Genomic DNA, 24,219 nt, shown 5'->3' with positions numbered 1-24,219 from the left:
TCTGTCGCCGGCTGCTGTTGACCGTCGATTTCTCGTCGCCGCAGCTTGCACGAAGAACGACACCACAGTATTAATGGAGCCTGCCTACCCACCACGTCCGGTGCAGTCTCGAGAGGGAGAAGAAGAAAACAAATGAAATCTCTCTCCTCAAAGCGGTCCCCCTCACATGTAGTATTTTGTTCTATTTTGTAGTAGTAACACTTTATACGGGAGAGCCAACCTTCTGCACTAGACCCCACACATGTTGTTGGACTGAGCTGGACCAATGAAACACCGAGTTCACGCCGGATCATATGTCGCCGAGTTCATTTTATTCACTCTCGTAATGGGCATACTATAACGTAGACACAAACAGAATTACCGAGCATCTGGAAGACATAAGGGCAAAGACGAAGAGTACACAATTATTTGATTGCGGCCAACGTGCCAGGGCATGCTACTAGTGAGGCAGAGGAGGGCAAGCTTGGTCTACTGAGGGTTGGGTAGCCTGGAGTTGGCTGCAGAGACCCTGGAGCCCCATTCCAGCAGCTCTTTGCTGGTGTCGTCCTTGTGCGCGATCACCTCGATGAAGCAGAAGGAATCCTTTTTCTCCCCCAGAGCCGTCTCAATAGCTGCCGTAAGCTCCTCCTCGCACTTCACCTGCACGTATCACAACATCCATCAGCTGCAATTCCACCAACTCAGGTCGTTATTGTGAGCTTTGGACAGGAACAGTTGCTTACCTTGGCGGTCCAGCACTTGCCCTCCCCGTTGTGGATGGCGTCCACAAGGCCGGTGTAGTTCCAGTTCTTGATGACATTGTAAGGTCCGTCATGGATCTCCACCTCGATAGTGTACCCGCCATTGTTGATCAGGAAGATTATACTGTTCTGCCCGCACCGCAGCATCGTCGACACATCCTGGGCTGTCACCTGTAGGTAGTTGCAAACAAGATCAAGTTAGTGTAGAAACAGACAATCATTTGCAGCAGATAGCAACATATCAAGACAAGCGAGAAATTTCACCTGGAAGCTCCCATCGCCAATGCAGGCGATCACACGCTTGTCATTTGCCCCCTGAGCGTAACCAAGCAATGCACCAACTGACCATCCGATTGAACCATACTGCATTTGGAATTCATACCTGAAGTGTGCAAACAACCCATGCTCAGAACAAGGTAAATAGCAAGAAAACATACACAGCTGTAACAGTGTAGATTCAGAGTGAAAGAATGCTCACCCACAGCCCTCGGGCAGCTTCAGCTTCTGGCAGTTGAACCAGGAGTCACCTGTCTCTGCGATCACCGCGTTGTCACCGGTAATCATCTTCTGGATGTGCTTGAAGAGCACATTGACACGCAGCGGCTCATTCGCCTCACACTGCAGCAGCTTGCCCTCAGGCACAAAGATCCTCTTGTAGTTCTCGTAGGCAGTGGTATTCTTCTTAACCCGCTTTGCCAGTTCAGAAAAGTATTCCTTCATCATGACACAGCCAAATGCCGGTCCATTCCCAACAATGACACGGTCAGGCTGGACGATGATGGCCTTGTCCTTCTTGAGGAGGAAAGAGTAACCAACAGAGCTGTAGTCGTTGAAGATAGGGCCTGCGAAGATGTAGGCGTCGGCCGACTCAACGATCTCTGCACAGAATGCGGTGCTGACTGCACCCCAATAGGTGCCGAGGAAGTGGGGGTGCGTCTCTGGAACAAGGCCCTTGGCTGATGGCATTATCGCGTATGCATAGCCACTGGCATCGACAAGGTCGACGAAGGCTTTCTGTGCTTTCGCAACGCGCAATTTGGGGCCGCCGACAAGCACCGGCTTCACCGCCTTGTTCAGGAACTGGACGGTTGCCTCCACTGCAGCCTCGAGCCCCATCTTGTTGCTCATCCTACAATTTCACAACACAGTTCAATTCATTAGATGGATCCACATATATTCATATTGCCACAACAGAGTTGATGCAAGTCAAATAGAACCCAAATTCCTGATGTTAAAATATTAAATTGTCAATGCTGAACTGCTAATGATTCCAGTAGATGCAATTTTCACTATCCCAGTATAGGAATGGTTAGCAACACAGTTCACTTCATTAGAATGCTTAGCAAACACAGTTTATTTTATCAGGGGGGTTAATCATCTTATAGTGAAATATCACAACACACTCAATAAATTGGTCAGATTAGTTAACCCTAGGAGCATCAACGTTTTTACTATCCCAGTATAGGAATAGTAAGTACTGATTCAAACTTGGCAGATTATTTGGGTAATACTAAAATCTTAATCTCCCAGGTCCCAGCAGATCATGAAATACATCAGATAACTCAAATAGCATCAACATGCAAATCAAGGTATTGACATAGAGCATTCTACGCACTAGATAATTTGGTGGAAATGTTAATTGATCCAAACCTATTCCCAAAATGATCCAAAATTAGCCTACGAGCCATGGAAACTCAAAAGCAATAATATACGAGAAGGCTTAGGAGAAGAAGAGAGAAGGATCGTTACAATTCATCCTTCCTTCCATTTCATAACACAGTTCAATTCATTAGAATGCTTAGCCAACACAACTTATTTCATCAGGGGGCTTATCAACTTATAGTGAAATGTCACAAAACACTCATTAAATTCATCATATAAGATAAGTAAAAGAGCATCAATGAAATAGATAGGAACATAGGAACACTACTGAATCAACTAGGCAGATCATTTGGGCAGTACTAAAATCTTAAGCTCCTAGCAGATCATTAAATTTATCAGATAACTCAGACAGCAACAAATGCAAATCAGGAGTCGAAACATCATTCTACGCACTAGATAATTTGGTGGAAATGTTCCATGATCCAAAATTAGCCGACGAGTCACGGAAACTGAAAAGCAATAATACACGAGAAGGCAGGCTAGGAGAAGAAGATAGAAGGATTGGTACCTGGGAGCGAGGAAGAAGGGGACCGGATCACGGGTAAAGGTGGGGTGAGGTATCCCAGGCAGGTTGCAGCTAATGCTGAGGTAGACGGGCTTGCTCTCCCTGAGCGCCGTCGCGATCGCCGTGTCGATCTGCTCGTGCGCGTCGTCCAGGTTGGTCACCACCGCCTGAATTTAGGAACAGGCAAAACGACCGAGATCAAGAGCCGTTCCTCAGACCCAAAAAATCCCCAAGGAAGAGGCAATGCATGTCGGGGAAGGAACGCGGGCGTACCTGGTGGCAGGTGACGGTCTGGAAGCAGCGGAGCTCCTGCGAGAAGTCGGGGACGCCGATGGTGTGGTGGAGGATGCGGTTGGTGCCGTAGTCGTTGGAGTTGGGCCCGCCGGCGATGCAGATGACGGGGAGGTTCTCGCTGTAGGCGCCCGCGATGGCGTTGAGCACGCTGAGGCCCCCGACGGTGAAGGTGACGGCGCAGGCCCCCACGCCGCGGGCGCGCGCGTAGCCGTCGGCCGCGTAGCCCGCATTGAGCTCGTTGCAGCAGCCGACGAGGCGCAGGCCGGGCTCGGCGACGAGGTGGTCGAGCAGCGTGAGGTTGAAGTCGCCGGGGACGGCGAAGACGTCGCCGACGCCGACCTGCACGAGGCGGCGCGCGAGGTGGCGCCCCAGCGACGCCGCACCGGCCGCGAGAGGCGCGGGGTGGGAGGACATGATCGGGCACCCCGGCGCCGACGCCGGGCAGCCCACCGCGCCGTTCACCGCCGCCGGGGACGGCCTGTCGACGGGGACGATGCGGGCGTCCATCGCGGCGAGTGGTGGTGGCGGTGGAGCGGCGGAGCAGAGACCTCGGTGTGTGGGGGTTTGGGGAATATTCTAGGACTCGCTGGAGATTTTGGTTTGACGTGTGTGGGTTGCTGGTCTTCGGGGAGAGGCAGGTGTCCTCGCTTTATACCTAGGTGGCACGCGCAGGGCGAAATGCGATTTTAGTGTAAGTTCAGGGGTGTTCCTGGAAGACGCATCCACTTTTCTTCGGGAAAAGGAGAAAACCACGGACCTCGCCGCGGTGGGAGCTGGCCGGGAACGCTGCGTTGCTGGGTTGGGGCCCACATGTCGGTGGCGGTGGGAGCTTAGGATCTTATGAGGATCTTTTTCTGCGATTCGCGGAATGAGCAGCAATGAATTTGCCTCTTTCGTTTTCGTGCGCGGTATTTGATTTTTGTTTGGGGCGCAAGTCGCGGTTTTGTTTGCTGCGCAAGTTGGACCCGACCTGTCATTGATTAGCTGCTGCTCGCCTCGTGTGCAGTGGCGTGACCATGCATGAACGAATGAACCATGCTTCAATTCTGCGAGCTGAGCCAAAGCCTCCGTAAGACCGTAACCAAAAACCTCTTGCCCACGCCCAACGCTAATCTTTTGCACTTCATGTGTGGTACTACACTACCCGTGCCGTGTTGCTCCTCCTTTTCTTTGGGCCATCACGTTTTGGTTGATAGAGTAGTTAACCCATGTGTTTCACTAGAACTACAATAGAAACTTGTAACAAGTGAACGTATGCCAAACCCAATTAATTTAAAATTGTGAACTCCCTCCAATTGATCCATTTTAGGCTATGAACATATGAGGCACGACAAGTATTATGAATTTGAGGGTGAACACCTCTCATAATTCAAATGTTATAAGCTCGAGAAAAACATAGGCTAGGACCTTGTAAGGGATACGGAGATGACTTGGCGCAGTTGGTATGGCATCTCCCACACACACTTTGGTTCTACGTGCCACACTGACTATGGTTACCTATGTTATCCGTCCCTATGTGTTACACTAACGATCTTCCAATCCCAACAACGGTTGCAAATCGCTCCATGTGTGTTGTCTAGGAGTTTGTATGAGTTCCTCGGGTGTGATCGGCCCAATGTGATCTTCTTCTTTGGACCGTGGATTCATTGGGATCGTCGTTACCGAGACTTCATGGGGAGATTAGGTGCCTCCAAATACTATCTTTTTGTTTCGAGGATGCCGACGGACTCTGGCATGGTGCAAAACGGTCGTGCTATCTGCATGTGTAGGATGGAGAGGACGAAGGACTGCATGCAACCATAATCAAAGCAATTGACGATGAAAAATGATTGTTTAAATATGTCAACGAATTGAAGGACAATAGTTTGAGATATCACCTCAAGACCAAGTCAAAGCTGAATTGAGATCGCAAATGGGAATATAATTCGAGAGATACTTTTCTGAAAAGACAAAGCATGAAGACCACCAACTCATGCTAACATGTTCCGTGTACCCCATATGTTCCATGTGTGTAAGAAAGTTTGAATGCATGTGAGCATACAGTTTATCAAAAAAAAGATAGTGTTTCGATAGTACTATTATCCATATTTTAAAACATATAATTATAGGGGTAAAATCTAGAAAGTTGCGCTACAAAAGTTTAGTTTCGATAAAACTAGACACACTAACGTAAGTAAGTTCCAAATAAAAGTGAAACTTAGTACTTACTTGTCTACTCCTTGTAAATTTCCGTAATTTAGATGCAGGTACAAGTGCAGCATCAAGAACAAGTTATGATTAATCTCTGGCCCGAAGCCATATAACAAGCATAAAAGGAATATGCATATTCTTAGTTAGCTGATAATTAACCTATGGCTCCGTCAAGTCCACAACCGATGAAGCTACATTGTGATTTGTGCATCCTATGAGTTGAAGTAACAACTAGAATATTTGAGTTGCAATTTGGGTTGCAGATCGCGTTCTGACGATACCCTGATAGATTTTTATATCGAATTGTAACTAAAAATCATAATTTACGTAGTAAAAATATATTCATTTGAGCTAATTAAGTTCTCGGTTGTCTACTGAAACTAGACACACTACTTAACTAGCAAGAGTGTGGGAGCACGATTGCCAACCCGGCAGAGAGAAAGCAGCATCGATCGTGAGAAACAGCGGCGCCCTATGTAACGCAAACCTCCCACCGGTTTGCGGTTTCTGCCTTTCCACCCTGAGCTTGAACCTTGAAGCATTCTTACATGTTGCATGTGCGGCCGTCGGCCAGAAACGACTCACGCGTCAGCTTTCTCCGTGATGCAATCTCTGATCCTTTGATTGTTAATTAGTTTGTCACTAGTAGCAGTAGTATATACGAATATGAAAAGTTGTCACTTTGCTCACTTAGAAGAAAACGATACTACTAAATTGACCACCTGAATCACAAGCTAATGGCCGCCTGACACCGCATCCAAGCGCGCGACCGTGCCCAACTCGTTTACGTCGCCCGTTCTTGTGCGTGGCCGTGGAAGACTAGCTCGGACGAGTCAAACCCAGCGGGCTCGCTCGACCGATTCGGATGGTCGTTCCATCGCCATTGAGCGTAGTCGGTTCGTAAGGTCGCAGTATATTCTCTTTGTTTTTGCGAATAGTCGCAGTATATTCTCGTATGTTACAAATTAATAACGGCCTAGCATTGCTGCACGTACGTGCACGTGCGGTCACGTTCTTTTAGGATGTGTTCGGTTTTGGAACCGGGAGGAATGGAATGGAACGGTTCCATTCCCAGAACACATTCTTGTGTTCTTTTCTGGAATGGAGTGAAATGGAATGGTTCCAGAAAAGGGAATATTCCCTCAATATGCGGAACCGACCGGTCCGGCCGATTCGGCCGGACGAGGTGGAACGGCACAGTAATGCTGGGCGATTAACTCTAATTTAATCAAGTTTAGCAATAATTAATCAAGATTAATTATAATTAATCAAGATTAGGAATAATTAATCAAGATTAGCAATAATTAATCAAGTTTAGCAGTACTAATCAAGTTTAGCAAATAATTAATCGGGTGACTAATCTCACCCATTCCATTCCATTCTCATCCCATTCCAAAACCGAACACAGGGATGGAACCGTTCCGTGACAATTTTTTTGTCCAAACCGAACACAGGGATGGAACGGTTCCGTGACAGTGGAATGGAATGTTCCATTCCTTAGGTTTTCTGGCCGAACGGCAGCAGCCGGGCAGGCTCAACCAGGGGAGCCAAAACTGAAGCATGGGTTGCCCCTTGGTTTAGACACGACGGAATCAGATCGGCGGCGGATGCTCTGCACCGCGGAATCCGGCCACCTTCTCCTGGATGGACCGACGCAACACGACGACAGCTGCAACAGTGATGATACAACAGTGTCTGCATGCGCCCGCAGGTCGGCAGCTCTTTCTTCTAGCAACATATTTGAGAGAATTTCTTATTTGACATTGGCTAAAAATTATATTCCCTATTTGGTCTTGAGAAAGTTTTTCTTCTCTATTTGACATTCTAACTTGATTTCTTTTTTTATATGACACTCTAGTTCGTCTTAAGCTCTAACGGTGCTAATTACGAATGTAAAAAAGATGTTGTTACCCCTAGTGATTTATGTTATCCAAATTTATTTGTAAGAAAAAACAATCAACGGTATTGTGACATATTTCGTCAATGAGCCGACTTTAATTGAAAAACTTTGTCCTCAGGCTCTAGCTGCTGACCACACTCATGGTTGCTCCCAAAATCGATTGGGTGTATATTTGTGTACTCTTTGTTTGGATTGATAAGGTTAAGAGCATTTGCAGTCGCGTCTCCCAAACTGTTCCTCCTCAGCCGCGTCCTCTAAACGCCGCTCCTAAACATTCAAGTACTCTTTTTTATTTTTTGTTTTTTTATTTCAATAAGAAGAAGAAACATTCCACAAACTAATACATAATTGGCAACCTCGTGGTTTACACGAAGATATATTTTGAAACATGGTTTCTCACAAACTAATACATAGTTTGAACCATGGTTGACACAATATAAAACATTGCAAAATAAGAAAACCTAACTAGGCCGGTCATCGCAGGTTTCGTGTGTAAGCTGCCAAGAAAGAACACTTGCAGGCACACGGTGCCCCTGTTGGTTCTTTCGAGTAAGAACAACCAGAAACCTCCGTGTCTATTTTCACTGCGAAGACACAACACGCAGTCGTCGTCCTCCTCGGCGTTGTCGTCGTGGTAGTGCCGGCGGCCGCGCGCCTCGTCGAACACGTTTACGCTCATGTCCCCGTCGCCAAGGTAGGAGAACATGAGCACGAAGCCGGCTTCGAGGTGGTAGTAGCGCGCGAACTTCTCCCAGCCGATGTGGAGGTACATCTTGTTGCGCGTGTCGTAGATCACGTCCACGATCCACCGGCGGCAGTCGCATGCATCCTCCCGCAGATCTAGCGAGCCCAGCTCGTCGCTAGCGACGAAGTCGGCGAACATGTCCGGCAGCCTCTGGATGGCGAGCGGGTCGCCCATGACGATGACGACGAACTCGAACACCACTGGCCGCTCCTCCTCCTGTAGACGACGACGAACTCGAACACCACGATGAAGACGACGGCGTCGCAGACGGCAGCGAGTGTGCAACTCTGTCGTGGCCACAACCACGACCACAGTCGCGACCTCGGCCTGCACCTCTACGAGCCATGGAGTTGACTCTTGAGATGGTGGCGGCTAGGGTTGGGGAGAGAGGCGCTAGGGTATGTGTGTGAGAGGGACGATGAGAGAGCGGCCCTTTTATAGGCCGGAGGGAGGTGGGGGAGAGGTGACACTCATTAACACCGGCACGCAGAGCTAGCCGCGACGAGACGCTTCGCTGCGCCTCTGCGGGAACTGCACCGTCGGTGCGCGCCAATAACTTCCGTCGCGAGGTAGACAACGGTTAGGTTAAACTTCAATGTGCCGCTGACGCATCGGTACCACCACTCCCCACCTCGCTTTTCATTGTGGCCGGCGTTCCCGGAGCGTCCCCTGTGGGGACGGGCTCGGGGCGCCAAACACCGTATCGGATCGTGCCGGATAAAAGGAGGTTTTAGGAGACGCGGGTGGGAATGTTTTATGTCCGACGCGTCCCACATCCCTTTAAGAGACGATTTAGGGAACGTTACTGTGTTATATTGTGATCCAAATTCATATACTAAAGGAAGGCTAACTTCTGACGAACGGATCGTTGCCACCGTCTATATATATTCCCTGTAACCCACCGCTAGGGTTTTGTCGCATCATTGTACACCCACGGCGTTTGTAAACACCACCGAAATAGTGAAGTTTTGCTGGCTGGCGCCCGTGGTTTTTCCCTTGTGTGTTGCAAGGGTTTTCCACGTTAAAATCTCGTGTCCCCTGCAGTGTTTTACTTTTCGTTCTTCATTTATTGTGCATCTCGATTATAACAAGTGGTATCAGAGCCCGTGTTCTTTGGATCTAGGGTTTACGAGATGTCGTCACTGAAGTTCGATCTACTGCAGCTGGACTACACCACGAGATTTGCTTTGTGGCAAGTGAAGATGAGGGCGATTCTTGCCCAATCTTCAGATCTGGATGAAGCGATCGATGCTTTCGGCGAGAAAGCGAAGGATAGCTGGACCGATGTGGAGAAGCGGAAAGACCGTAAGGCTTTATCGTTGATTCAACTCCATATGTCCAATAATATTCTGCAGGAAGTGTTGCAGGAGAAACCCACCGCCGAGTTATGGGTCAAACTAGAGGAGATCTGTTTGTCCAAGGATCTCATGGGCAGATTGCACGTGAAGATGAAGCTGTTCTCGCATAAGTTGCAAGAGGGGGGTTCGGTAATGAATCACCTATCTTCCCGGAAAGAGATTGTTTCTGATTTGCAGTCTATAGAAGTTAAGTATGAGGATGAGGATTTAGGTCTTCTTCTTTTATGCTCGCTTCCTAATTCTTTCAGTAATTTTTGTGACACCATATTATTGAGCCGCGATAAACTAACTCTCGTGGAAGTTTATGATGCTCTCCAACAAAAGGAGAAAATGAAATCTATGGTGCAGGCTGAAAGTTCGTCCTCCAAGGCGGAGGCATTAGAGGTCTGTGGCAGGACTGAGCAGCGAGATAACTACTACCACAACAACAGAGATAAGAGCAAGGGCGACAGAGGTCGCTCAAAGTCCAAAGGACGTGACAAGTTCTGCAGGTATTGTAAGAAATCTAACCACAATATTGATGATTGTTGGAAGCTGCAGAACAAGGAGAAAAGGAACGGAACTTACCAACCGAAAAATAATGATGGTAATGGTAAGGCTGCCGTTGTCACCGGTAAGGGTGAGGTCTGGTTGTTCTTTGGTAATGATGGTAGTGATAGTTCTGATGGAGATTGCTTAGCTGTCTTGGCTGCATGTGTTTCACGTGATGATGAATGGATTCTTGATACTGCATGTTCGTTTCATATTTGTTGTAACAAAGATTGGTTCAGTTCTTATGAGTCTGTGCAGAGTGGAGATTTTGTGCGTGTGGGGAATGACAACCAGTGCAGCATTGTTGGCATTGGTTCTATTCAGATCAAAACCCATGATGGGATGACACGCACGTTGACAGGAGTGAAACACATACCCTCCATGGCGAGGAATTTGATCTCTTTGAGTACCCTTGATTGTGACGGGTACAAGTACAAAGGTGGGAACAAAATTTTGAAGGTATCATCAGGTTCTCTCATTATTATGATTGGTGATATGAATTCTGCGAAATTATATGTCCTTAGAGGTAGCACTTTGCCTGGTATTGTTGCTGTTGTTAGTTCTGATGAATCTAGTAAGACTAACCTTTGGCATAAGCGTCTTGGACATATGAGTGAGCTTGGCATGGCAGAATTGGCAAAGAGAGAGCTAATTGATGGCTGCGATTTAGGTAAGCTTGAGTTCTGTGAGCACTGCATCTTTGGTAAGCATAAAAGAGTAAAATTTAATTCCGTTCATACCACCAAAGGCATTTTAGATTATGTACACGATGATGTTTGGGGTCCGTCCCGTAGAACTTCTAATGGTGGTGCTAATTACATGCTTACTATTATTGATGATTACTCAAGGAAAGTGTGGCCATATTTCTTGAAACATAAATCTGATGTTTTTAATGCTTTTAAAAAGTGGAAAGTTATGGTAGAAACCCAAACTGAAAAGAAGGTTAAGATACTCCGTACTGACAATGGTATGGAATTTTGTTCAAATGAATTTGATGAGTTTTGCAGCAATGATGGGATGGTAAGACATCATACCATTCCGTACACCCCTCAACAGAATGGCGTGGCTGAACGCATGAACAGGACCATTATTTCGAGGGCTCGCTGCATGTTGTCTAATGCAAAGATGCATAGAAGTTTTTGGGCTGAAGCAGCCTCCACCGCATGTTATCTCATCAACAGGTCACCTTCTGTTCCACTTGATAAGAAAACTCCAATCGAGGTATGGTCTGGTTCGCCTGCCGATTATTCAGATTTGAGAGTTTTTGGTTGCACTGCTTACGCTCATGTTGATAATGGAAAGTTGGAGCCAAGGGTTGTTAAGTGTATCTTCCTTGGTTATGGTTCAGGAGTTAAGGCATATAGATTATGGAATCCTGAAACTAAGAAAATTGTGTTGAGCAGGAATGTCGTTTTTAATGAGGCGGTTATGTTTAACGATAGTCCGTCTACTGATATTTCTGATGCTATTGATTCTCCTGATGTTTCTGATGATGAGCAGCACAGAATTGGCATGCAGGTGGAGCACGCAAAGGAGAATGAAAATGTGGTTCCTGAAACCAACAATGATGATAATGATGTTCCACCTTCACCACCTATTGTTCAGCGACAAGGACGGTCTATTGCTGCTGCCCGCCCTAAGATAAATATTGTACGTCCTACCCGATTAATTCAAGAATGTGATATTGTTGATTATGCTTTGAGTTGTGCTGAACAGGTGGAGCATGATATTGAACCAGCTACATATATTGAAGCCATTGCTTCGGTTGATAAAGAGAAGTGGGTAGGTGCGATGCAAGAAGAGATGCAATCCCTTGAGAAGAATGGCACATGGGATGTTGTGCACTTGACATAGGCATCCCCAATGGGCCTGCCGAAGATGGTACCCGGGGTTTACTGAAGGCCCCCGACCCGAAGGATAAGAAGAATCGGAAGCCCAAGTTGCTAGTTAAGGAAAGCTAGAGTTTTATTAGGAGAGGACACTTGTAATATTGCGGGGTGAGTGATGACCCACAAGTATAGGGGATCGCAGCAGTCTTCGCGGGAAGTAAATCCCAATTTATTGATTCGACACAAGGGGAGACAAAGAATACTTGAAAGCCTTAACAGCGGAGTTGTCAATTCAGCTGCACCTGGAAACAGACTTGCTCGCAAGAGTTTATCGATAATGTAACAGTTTTATAGCGATGATAGTGAAATAACAGCAGCAGAGTAACACGGACAGCAGTAGTAATTATAGTAAACAACAGGATTAAAATACTGTAGGCACGGGGACGGATAACGGGCGTTGCATGGATGAGAGAAACTCATGTAACAATCATAGCAGGGCATTTGCAGATAATAATAAAACGGTGTCCAAGTACAAAGCAATCAATAGGCATGTGTTCCATATATAGTCGTACGTGCTCGCAATGAGAAACTTGCACAACATCTTTTGTCCTACCAGCCGGTGGCAGCCGGGCCTCGAGGGAATCTACTGGATATTATGGTACTCCTTTTAATAGAGTACCGGAGCAAAGCATTAACACTCCGTGAACACATGTGATCCTCACATCACTACCATCCCCTCCGGTTGTCCCGATTCTTGTCACTTCGGGGCCATTGGTTCCGGACAGCGACATGTGTATACAACTTGCAGGTAAGATCATAAAACAATGAATATCATAATGAAACAATAACATGTTCAGATCTGAGATCATGGCACTCGGGCCCTAGTGACAAGCATTAAGCATAACAAGTTGCAACAATATCATCAAAGTACCAATTACGGACACTAGGCACTATGCCCTAACAATCTTATGCTATTACATGACCAATCTCATCAAATCCCTACCATCCCCTTCGGCCTACAGCGGGGGAATTACTCACACATGGATGGGGGAAACATGGTTGGTTGATGAAGAGGCGTCGGTGGTGATGATGGCGATGATCTCCTCCAATTCCCCGTCCCGGCGGAGTGCCAGAACGGAGACTTCTGGCTCCCGAGACGGAGTTTCGCGATGTGGCGGCGTTCTGGAGAGTTTCTGGCGACTTCGACTTCTCTCTGTGCGTTTTTAGGTCGAAGGCAATAAGTAGTCCGAAGGAGGGCGTCGGGGGCTGACCGAGGCCGCCACACACTAGGGCCGCGCGGGCCCCTTCTGGGCCGCGCCGGCCTAGTGTGTGGGGCCCTCGGGCCCCCACCTGGCTTGCCCTTCTGGCTCCGCCAATATCCTGGGAAAATAGGACCTTCTGCATAAATTCCGAGGATTTTCCTGAAAGTTGGATTTCTACACAAAAACGAGACACCAGAACAGTTCTGCTGAAAACAGCGTTAGTCCGTGTTAGTTGCATCCAAAATACACAAATTAGAGGCAAAACAATAGCAAAAGTGTTCGGGAAAGTAGATACATTTTGGACGTATCAACTCCCCCCAAGTTTAGCTTATTGCTTGTCCTCAAGCAATTCAGTTAACAACTGAGCGATAAAAGAACTTTCACGAACACATTGTTCATATGATGTATATATTCTCATAATATGGCTAACACTTAGGCAGTTCATAAGGAGATGCATACAAATAAGATCATTGATACGTCTCCGACGTATCGATAATTTCTTATGTTCCATGCCACATTATTGATGATATCTACATGTTTTATGCACACTTTATTTCGTATTCGTGCATTTTCTGGAACTAACCTATTAACAAGATGCCGAAGTGCCGATTCTTTGTTTCTGCTGTTTTTGGTTTCAGAAATCCTAGTAAGGAAATATTCTCGGAATTGGACGAAATCAACGCCCAGGGTCCTATTTTGCCACGAAGCTTCCAGAAGACCGAAGAGGAGACGAAGTGGGGCCACGAGGTGGCCAAACCATAGGGCGGCGCGGCCCAAGCCCTGGCCGCGCCGACCTATGGTGTGGGCCCCTCGTGACGCCCCTCGACCTGCCCTTCCGCCTACAAATAGCCTTCATCGCGAAACCCCCAGTACCGAGAGCCACGATACGGAAAACCTTCCAGAGACGCCGCCGCCGCCAATCCCATCTCGTGGGATTTAGGAGATCGCCTCCGGCACCCTGCCGGAGAGGGGAATCATCTCCCGGAGGACTCTACGCCGCCATGGTCGCCTCCGGAGTGATGTGTGAGTAGTCTACCCCTGGACTATGGGTCCATAGCAGTAGCTAGATGGTTGTCTTCTCCTCATTGTGCTTAATTGTCGGGTCTTGTGAGCTGCCGAACATGATCAAGATCATCTATCTGTAATTCTATATGTTGTGTTTGTTGGGATCCGATGAATAGAGAATACTTGTTATGTTGATTATCAATTTATATCTATGTGTTGTTTATGATCTTGCATGCTCTCCGTTACTAGTAGATGCTCTGGCCAAGTAGATGCTTGTAACTCCAAGAGGGAGTATTTATGCTCGATAGTGGGTTCATGTCTCCGTGAATGCAGGGAAGTGAGAAATCTCTAAGATTATGGATGTGCTGTTGCCACTAGGGATAAAACATTGGTGCTATGTTCGAGGATGTAGTTACTGATTACATTACGCGCAATACTTAATGCAATTGTCTGTTGTTAGCAACTTAATACTGGAGGGGGTTCGGATGATAACCTGGAGGTGGACTTTTTAGGCATAGATGCATGCTGGATAGCGGTCTATGTACTTTGTCGTAATGCCCAATTAAATCTCACAATACTCATCATAATATGTATGTGCATGGTCATGCCCTCTTTATTTGTCAATTGCCCAACTGTAATTTGTTCACCCAACATGTTGTTTATCTTATGGGAGAGACACCTCTAGTGAATTGTGGACCCCGGTCCAATTCTTTACATCTGAAATACAATCTACTGCAATACTTGTTCTACTGTTTTCTGCAAACAATCATCTTCCACACTATACATCTAATCCTTTGTTACAGCAAGCCGGTGAGATTGACAACCTCGCTGTTACGTTGGGGCAAAGTACTTGGTTTGTGTTGTGCAGGTTCCACGTTGGCGCCGGAATCCCTGGTGTTGCGCCGCACTACATCTCGCCGCCATCAACCTTCAACGTGCTTCTTGACTCCTACTAGTTCGATAAACCTTGGTTTCATACTGAGGGAAAACTTGCCGCTGTACGCATCACACCTTCCTCTTGGGGTTTCCAACGGACGTGTGCTACACGCCATCAAGCAATTTTTCTGGCGCCGTTGCCGGGGAGATCAAGACACGCTGCAAGGGGAGTCTCCACATCCCAATCTCTTTACTTTGTTTTTGTCTTGCTTACTACTTTGTTTGCTGCACTAAATCAAAATACAAAAAAAAATTAGTTGCTAGTTTTACTTTATTTACTATCTTGTTTGCTATATCAAAAACACAAAAAAATTAGTTACTTGCATTTACTTTATCTAGTTTATTTTATTTACTATTGCTAAAATGAGTAATCCTGAAGTTGAAGTTCGTACATTTAAGCAACGAGGGGGAGAATGTTTAAGAGATGCTTGGTATAGGATTAGTGATGCCCATAATAGGTGCACTAAGAAACACTCCACCACTATCTTACTCAGGAATTTTTATGTTGGTGTCTCTAGCTGGACCAGTTATGTTCTTGATTGTCTCGCAAAAGGTAATTTCCTAAGTACTCCTGCATTAGAAGCTAGCTGCATTATTGAGAGTCTATTTGGAATACCCCCTGTTGATGAAGTTAAAACTGAAATCTCTCTTGAAGATGTTATGAAAAAATTGGAAACCATAGAGAAATTTTTTCCAAGTATTGAAACTAAATTGGAAATGTTACTTGATAAAACTGATGAACTTGATAAATCCTTAGGAGGAATTGATGAAAGAATTAGTGTCCTAGGGACTTGTGTTGTCCATGATAATCAAACCAATAGGATTGACGAACTTGAAAAAGCTATGGGAACCTTGAGTTCAACTTTTTCTTCTCTTAAATATAAGGAGAAAGCTTATGTGGGTAAGGAGCAAAAGTTTATGTATGTCTCTAAAGTTCCTAAACCAAAGAAGTATTATTATAGGCCTAAAATTGACAAAGCCCTTAGTACCACTACGGATGGGGGAGCTTACGATAACGATGCACCACCCTTTGATAATACTTGATACACACTTTCTGCGCCTAGCTGAAATGCGTTAAAGAAAAGCGCTTATGGGAGACAACCCATGTTTTTACTATAGTACTTTGTTTTTATTTTGTGTCTTGGAAGTTGTTTACTACTGTAGCAAACTCTCCTTATCTTAGTTTAGTGTTTTGTTGTGCCAAGTAAAGTCGTTGATAGTAAAGTTCATACTAGATTTGGATTACTGCGCAGAAACAGATTTCTTTGCTGTCACGAATCTGGGCAAAATTCTCTGTAGGTAACTCATAAAATTATGCCAATTTACGTGAGTGATCCTCAGATATGTACGCAACTTTCATTCAATTTGAGCATTTTCATTTGAGAAAGTCTGGTGCCTCAATAAAATTCGTCAATACGAACTGTTCTGTTTTGACAGATTCTGCCTTTTATTTCGCATTGCCTGTTTTGTTATGTTCGATGGATATTTCAATTCCATTGACTTTCAGTAGCTTTGTGCAATGTCCAGAAGTGTTAAGAATGATTATGTCACCTCTGAACATGTATATTTTGATTGTGCACTAACCCTCTAATGAGTTGTTCTAAGTTTGGTGTGGAGGAAGTTTTCAAGGATCAAGAGAGGGAGATGATACAACATGATCAAGGAGAGTGAAAGCTCTAAGCTTGGGGATGACCCGGTGGTTCACCCCTGCATATATCAAGAAGACTCAAGCGTCTAAGCTTGGGGATGCCCAAGGCATCCCCTTCTTCATCGACAATATTATCAGGTTCCTCCCCTGAAACTATATTTTTATTCCATCACAGCTTATGTGCTTTGCTTGGAGCGTCGGTTTGTTTTTGTTTTTTGTTTTGTTTGAATAAAATGGATCCTAGCATTCATTTTATGGGAGAGAGACACGCTCCGCTGTTGCATATGGACAAGTATGTCCTTAGGCTTTACTCATAATATTCATGGCGAAGTTTCTTCTTCGTTAATTTGTTATATGGTTGGAATTGGAAAATGATACATGTAGTAATAGCTAAAATGTCTTAGATAATGTGATACTTGGCAATTGTTGTGCTCATGTTTAAGCTCTTGCATCATATGCTTTGCTCCTATTAATGAAGAAATACATAGAGCATGCTAAAATTTGGTTTGCATATTTGGTCTCTCTAAGGTCTAGATAATTTCTAGTATTGAGTTTGAACAACAAGGAAGACGGTGTAGAGTCTTATAATGTTTTCAATATGTCTTTTATGTGAGTTTTGCTGCACCGCTTCATCCTTGTGTTTGTTTCAAATAACTTTGCTAGCCTAAACCTTGTATCGAGAGGGAATACTTCTCATGCATCCCAAATACTTGAGCCAACCACTATGCCATTTGTGTCCACCATACCTACCTACTACATGGTATTTCTCCGCCATTCCAAAGTAAATTGCTTGAGTGCTACCTTTAAATTTCCATTCTTCACCTTTACAATATATAGCTCATGGGACAAAAAGCTTAAAAACTATTGTGGTATTGAATATGTACTTATGCACTTTATCTCTTATTAAGTTGCTCGTTGTGCGATACCTATGTTCCTGGGGACGCCATCAACTACCTTTTGTTGAATATCATGTGAGTTGCTATGCATGTTCGTCTTGTCTGAAGTAAGAGCGATCTACCACCTTATGGTTAGAGCGTGCATATTGTTAGAGAAGAACATTGGGCCGCTAACTAAAGCCATGATCCATGGTGGAAGTTTCAGTTTTGGACATATATCCTCAATCTCATATGAGAAAAATAATTGTTGCTACATGCTTATGCATAAAAGAGGAGTCCATTATCTATTGTCTATGTTGTCCCGGTATGGATGTCTAAGTTGAGAATAATCAATAGCGAGAAATCCAATGCGAGCTTTCTCCTTAGACCTTTGTACAGGCGGCATAGAGGTACCCCTTTGTGACACTTGGTTAAAACATGTGCATTGCGATAATCCCGGTAGTCCTAGCTAATTAGGACAAGGTGCGGGCACTATTAGTATACTATGCATGAGGCTTGCAACTTGTAAGATATAATTTACATGATACATATGCTTTATTACTACCGTTGACAAAATTGTTTCTTGTTTTCAAAATCAAAGCTCTAGCACAAATATAGCAATCGATGCTTTCCTCTTTGAAGGACCATTCTTTTACTTTTATTGTTGAGTCAGTTGACCTATTTCTCTCCACCTCAAGAAGCAAACACTTGTGTGAGCTGTGCATTGATTCCTACATATTTGCATATTGCACTTATTATATTACTCTATGTTGACAATATCCATGAGATATACATGTTATAAGTTGAAAGCAACCGCTGAAACTTAATCTTCCTTTGTGTTGCTTCAATGTTTCTACTATGAATCATTGCTTTATGAGTTAACTCTTATGCAAGACTTATTGATGCTTGTCTTGAAGTACTATTCATGAAAAGTGTTTGCTATATGATTCATTTGTTTACTCATGTCATATACATTGTTTTGATCGCTGCATTCACTACATATGCTTACAAATAGTATGATCAAGGTTATGATGGCATGTCACTCCAGAAATTATCTTTGTTTATCGTTTACCTGCTCGGGACGAGCAGGAACTAAGCTTGGGGATGCTGATACGTCTCCGACGTATCGATAATTTCTTATGTTCCATGCCACATTATTGATGATATCTACATGTTTTATGCACACTTTATGTCGTATTCGTGCATTTTCTCGAACTAACCTATTAACAAGATGCCGAAGTGCCGATTCTTTGTTTTTGCTGTTTTTGGTTTCAGAAATCCTAGTAAGGAAATATTCTCGGAATTGGACGAAATCAACGCCCAGGGTCCTATTTTGCCACGAAGCTTCCAGAAGACCGAAGAGGAGACGAAGTGGGGCCACGAGGTGGCCAAACCATAGGGCGGCGCGGCCCAAGCCCTGGCCGCGCCGACCTATGGTGTGGGCCCCTCGTGATGCCCCTCGACCTGCCCTTCCGCCTACAAATAGCCTTCGTCGCGAAACCCCCAGTACCGAGAGCCACGATACGGAAAACCTTCCTGAGACGCCGCCGCTGCCAATCCCATCTCGGGGGATTCAGGAGATCGCCTCTGGCACCCTGCCGGAGAGGGGAATCATCTCCCGGAGGACTCTACGCCGCCATGGTCGCCTCCGGAGTGATGTGTGAGTAGTCTACCCCTGGACTATGGGTCCATAGCAGTAGCTAGATGGTTGTCTTCTCCTCGTTGTGCTTAATTGTCGGGTCTTGTGAGCTGCCGAACATGATCAAGATCATCTATCTGTAATTCTATATGTTGTGTTTGTTGGGATCCGATGAATAGAGAATACTTGTTATGTTGATTATCAATTTATATCTATGTGTTGTTTATGATCTTGCATGCTCTCCGTTACTAGTAGATGCTCTGGCCAAGTAGATGCTTGTAACTCCAAGAGGGAGTATTTATGCTCGATAGTGGGTTCATGTCTCCGTGAATCTGGGGAAGTGACAGAAATCTCTAAGATTATGGATGTGCTGTTGCCACTAGGGATAAAACATTGGTGCTATGTTCGAGGATGTAGTTACTGATTACATTATGCGCAATACTTAATGCAATTGTCTGTTGTTAGCAACTTAATACTGGAGGGGGTTCGGATGATAACCTGAAGGTGGACTTTTTAGGCATAGATGCATGCTGGATAGCGGTCTATGTACTTTGTCGTAATGCCCAATTAAATCTCACAATACTCATCATAATATGTATGTGCATGGTCATGCCCTCTTTATTTGTCAATTGCCCAACTGTAATTTGTTCACCCAACATGCTGTTTATCTTATGGGAGAGACACCTCTAGTGAACTGTGGACCCCGGTCCAATTCTTTACATCTGAAATACAATCTACTGCAATACTTGTTCTACTGTTTTCTGCAAACAATCATCTTCCACACTATACATCTAATCCTTTGTTACAGCAAGCCGGTGAGATTGACAACCTCGCTGTTACATTGGGGCAAAGTACTTGGTTTGTGTTGTGTAGGTTCCACGTTGGCGCCGGAATCCCTGGTGTTGCGCCGCACTACATCTCGCCGCCATCAACCTTCAACGTGCTTCTTGACTCGTACTGGTTCGATAAACCTTGGTTTCATACTGAGGGAAAACTTGCCGATGTACGCATCACACCTTCCTCTTGGGGTTCCCAACGGACGTGTGCTACACGCCATCAATCATCTAATAGCTATGTCAATCATGGAAAGGTACCAACAATTAATAATAAGCATCATGAATCATGTATATAAGCAGGATTGCAATGTTCATAAAAGAGTATGATAAAGTGGTATCTCGCTTGCCCATATTTGATCAGCAACACATAAATGCCCAGGCACCTCTGAAGTTCATAGAAAGACTAGAAGTAGTGATTGTCAAAGATAAAAAGCATCAAAGTTATACCACAATCAATCATATTTTGAGACAAGCATATTATACTAAGAATGACAGTTGTGCTCTCAAGATAGTGCTCAAAGAAAGAATGGAGACACAACATAAAAGTAAAAGATTGACCCTTCGCAGAGGGAAGCAGGGATTAACATGCGCTAGAGCTTTTCATTTCTAAAACAGGAGTAAAATTATTTTGAGAGGTGTTTGTTGTTGTCAACGAATGGTAATGGGTACACCAACTACCTCGCCAACCGGACTTCCAAGAGCGGCTCCCATGAATTATTTTTATGTTTATGTGGCACTCCTTCCAACCTTTCTTTCACAAACCATGGCTAACCGAATCCTCGGGTGCCTGCCAACAATCTCATACCATGAAGGAGTGCCTTTTTATTTTAGTTTTATTATGATGACACTCCCCCCAACCTTTGCTTACACAAGCCATGGCTAACCGAATCCTTCGGGTGCCGTCCAACAATCACATACCATGGAGGAGTGTCTATTTAGGTTGATTAATTTGGGACTGGGAATCCCATTGCCAGCTCTTTTTGCAAAATTATTGGATAAGCGGATGTGCCACTAGTCCATAATGAAAGTCCGTCAAGAGTAAATGACAAGGTTGAAAGTTAAACACCACATACTTCCTCATGAACTATGAAACATTAACACAAATTGAGAAGCATTTTGAAGGTTTTAAAGGTAGCGCATGAGAATTTACTTGGAATGGTTTGAAATGCCATGCATAGGTATTTATGGTGGACATTTTGGAACAACTTGGTTTTCAGGTGTTTGGAAGCACGAGCAGCGTTCCCGCTCAGTACAAGTGAAGGCTAGCAATAGACTGGGGAGCGACAAATCAAGAGAGCAGTCATTGTCATAATCATGCTTGCGGCAAAATAAATTAACGGAGGCATAAAAGTGATACAAGAACTCTGAAGCAATGTAAATCATCGAGGCTTAATTGACTTTTGTTCAGTCATATGCATGCGTGAGCATGTGCCAAGTCGATATAAATGAATTATTCAGAGGAGGATACCACAATACCATACCTACTTATGAATAAAACAATGCAAGCAAACATCCATGACATGCTACTCATATTAATAAATTGGAGCTAAATGATACGTCTCCGACGTATCGATAATTTCTTATGTTCCATGCCACATTATTGATGATATCTACATATTTTATGCACACTTTATGTCATATTCGTGCATTTTCTGGAACTAACCTATTAACAAGATACCGAAGTGCCAGTTCCTGTTTTCTGCTGTTTTTGGTTTCAGAAATCCTAGTAACGAAATATTCTCGGAATTGGACGAAATCAACGCCCAGGTTCCTATTTTGCCCGGAAGCATCCAGAACACACGAGAACCGCCAGAGAGGGGGCACAGGCCCACCAAACCCTAGGCCGGCGCGGCCAAGGGGGGGGGGCCCCGCCCCCCTATAGTGTGGTCGCCCCGTTGACCCTCCGACTCCGACTCTCCGCCTATATATTCGTCCCTGACCTAAAAACATCGACCAGTTCGACGGAAACAGAGAAAACCATCCAGAGCCGCCGCGATCGCGAAAGTCCAATTCGGGGGACAGAACTCTCTGTTCCGGCACCCTGCCGGGATGGGGAATTGCCCCCGGAGCCATCTCCACCGCCGTCTCCACCGCCATCTTCACCGCCATCGCTGCCTCCATGATGAGGAGGGAGTAATTCACCCCCGAGGCTGAGGGCTCCGCTGTAGCTATGTGGTTCATCTCTCTCTCTTTGTGATCTAGTTGAATATCATCTATGTGCTACTCTAGTGATGTTATTAAAGTAGTCTATTCCTCCTCCATGATGTAATGTTGGCAGTGTGTGCATCATGAAGTACTTGGTTTATGCTATGATTGTGATCTCTTGTAGATTATGAAGTTAACTATTACTATGATGGTATTGATGCGATCTATTCCTCCTTTCATAGTGTGAAGGTTACGGTGTGCATGCTATGTTAGTACTTGGTTTGGTTGTGTTGATCTATCTTGCACTCTAAGGTTATTTAAATATGAACATTGAATATTGTGGAGCTTGTTAACTCCGGCATTGAGGGTTCGTGTAATCCTACACAATGGTGTTCATCATCCAACAAGAGGGTGTAGAGTAGTCCTATTATGTGATCATTGTTGAGAGTGTCCACTAGTGAAAGCAGGATCCCTGGGCCTTGCTTCCAAGCATCGAATCTCCGTTTGTTTACTGTTTTGTTGAATGTTTACTCGCTGCCGTATTTTACTCAGATTGCTATTATCACTCACACTCATCCATATTACTTGTATCTCACTATCTCTTCGCCGAACTAGTGCACCTATTGTATTAGGTGTGTTGGGGACACAAGAGACTTCTTGCTTTGTGGTTGCAGGGTTGCTTGAGAGGGATATCTTTGACCTCTTCCTCCCTGAGATCGATAAACCTTGGGTGATCCACTTAAGGGAAACTTGCTGCTGTTCTACAAACCTCTGCTCTTGGAGGCCCAACACTGTCTACAAGAATAAAGGCTCCCATAGACATCAAGCACTTTTCTGGCGCCGTTGCCGGGGAGGAAAGGTAAAAGGCACTCATACTTCGGTTCCAGGTAACAGTACTTTTCTGGCGCCATTGTGTTTGTGCTCGAAGCTATTTCCTTTAGATCCTGCAATTGCATCTTTTTGTTTCTTGTTTACACTAGTTAGGCATAATGGAAAACAATAAAAATATGAGAGATCTTTATGAACTTTATCTTGAATTAGGACATGATGTGTTTGAAGAGAGAATTAAAAAACCCATGGAACTTTATATGCATGCTAATGGGAATGTTATTAATATGAATGCTTTGAACACTATTGTTGCTAAAGCTATGGAAAATTCTAAGCTTGGGGAAGCTGGTTTTGATGAGCATGATCTTTTTAGTCCGCCAAGCATTGAGGAGAAAATTTACTTTGATGATACTTTGCCTCTTATTTATGATGATTATAATGATAGTAGTCTTTTGGTTCCACCTGTTATGGAGGATAAATTTGATTATGATTACAATATGCCTCCTATATATAATGATAGCTACTTTGTTTAATTTTCTCCCACTACAACTAATAAAATTGATTATGCTTATGTGGAGAGTAATAATAATTTTATGCATGAGACTCATGATAAGAATGCTCTATGTGATAGTTATATTATTGAGTTTGCTCATGATGCTACTGAAAGTTATTATGAGAGAGGAAAATATGGTTGTAGAAATTTTCATGTTACTAAAACACCTCTCTATGTGCTGAAATTTTTGAAGCTACACTTGTTTTATCTTCCTATGCTTGTCACTTTGCTCTTCATGAACTTGTTTATTTACAAGATTCCTATGCATAGGAAGCTTGTTAGACTTAAATGTGTTTTAAATTTGCCTCTTGATGCTCTCTTTTGCTTCAAATACTATTTCTTGCGAGTGCATCATTAAAACTGCTGAGCCCATCTTAATGGCTATAAAGAAAGAACTTCTTGGGAGATAACCCATGTGTTATTTTGCTACAGTACTTTGTTTTTATTTTGTGTCTTGGAAGTTGTTTACTACTGTAGCAACCTCTCCTTATCTTAGTTTAGTGTTTTATTGTGCCAAGTAAAGTCGTTGATAGTAAAGTTCATACTAGATTTGGATTACTGCGCAGAAACAGATTTCTTTGCTGTCACGAATCTGGGCAAAATTCTCTGTAGGTAACTCAGAAAATTATGCCAATTTACGTGAGTGATCCTCAGATATGTACGCAACTTTCATTCAATTTGAGCATTTTCATTTGAGCAAGTCTGATGCCTCGATAAAATTCGTCTTTACGGACTGTT

At 44.4% G+C, this 24,219-nt stretch overlaps 1 protein-coding gene across 1 annotated transcript; it reads right to left on the bottom strand.

The window, feature by feature from the left end:
• Positions 1–294: 294 nt before the first annotated feature.
• On the bottom strand, positions 295–3,814 carry LOC127295800 (pyruvate decarboxylase 2). The gene is made up of 6 exons (XM_051325800.2): positions 3,181–3,814; positions 2,911–3,074; positions 1,219–1,869; positions 1,005–1,122; positions 723–911; positions 295–639 (listed from the first exon to the last, which is right to left on the bottom strand). The coding sequence occupies exons 1-6, from the start codon at positions 3,706–3,708 to the stop codon at positions 469–471; spliced, it is 1,821 nt and encodes a 606-aa protein (XP_051181760.1). The 5' UTR covers positions 3,709–3,814; the 3' UTR covers positions 295–468.
• Positions 3,815–24,219: the final 20,405 nt, after the last annotated feature.

Source organism: Lolium perenne, chromosome 4 (assembly GCF_019359855.2).
Source record: "Lolium perenne isolate Kyuss_39 chromosome 4, Kyuss_2.0, whole genome shotgun sequence".
Taxonomy (NCBI): domain Eukaryota; kingdom Viridiplantae; phylum Streptophyta; class Magnoliopsida; order Poales; family Poaceae; genus Lolium; species Lolium perenne.
The sequence above is the reverse complement of the archived record's forward strand: the minus strand, read 5'-3'. Positions and strand labels throughout refer to the sequence as shown.

Coding starts and splice junctions, on each gene's coding strand:
- LOC127295800 (XM_051325800.2), bottom strand. CDS start 3,708: ATGGACGCCCGCATCGTCCCCGTCGACAGGCCGTCCCCGGCGGCGGTG. Junction 3,075..3,180: donor AGACCGTCACCTGCCACCAG/GTACGCCCGCGT, acceptor TCCTAAATTCAG/GCGGTGGTGACCAACCTGGA. Junction 1,870..2,910: donor CCCTTCTTCCTCGCTCCCAG/GTACCAATCCTT, acceptor GTGAAATTGTAG/GATGAGCAACAAGATGGGGC.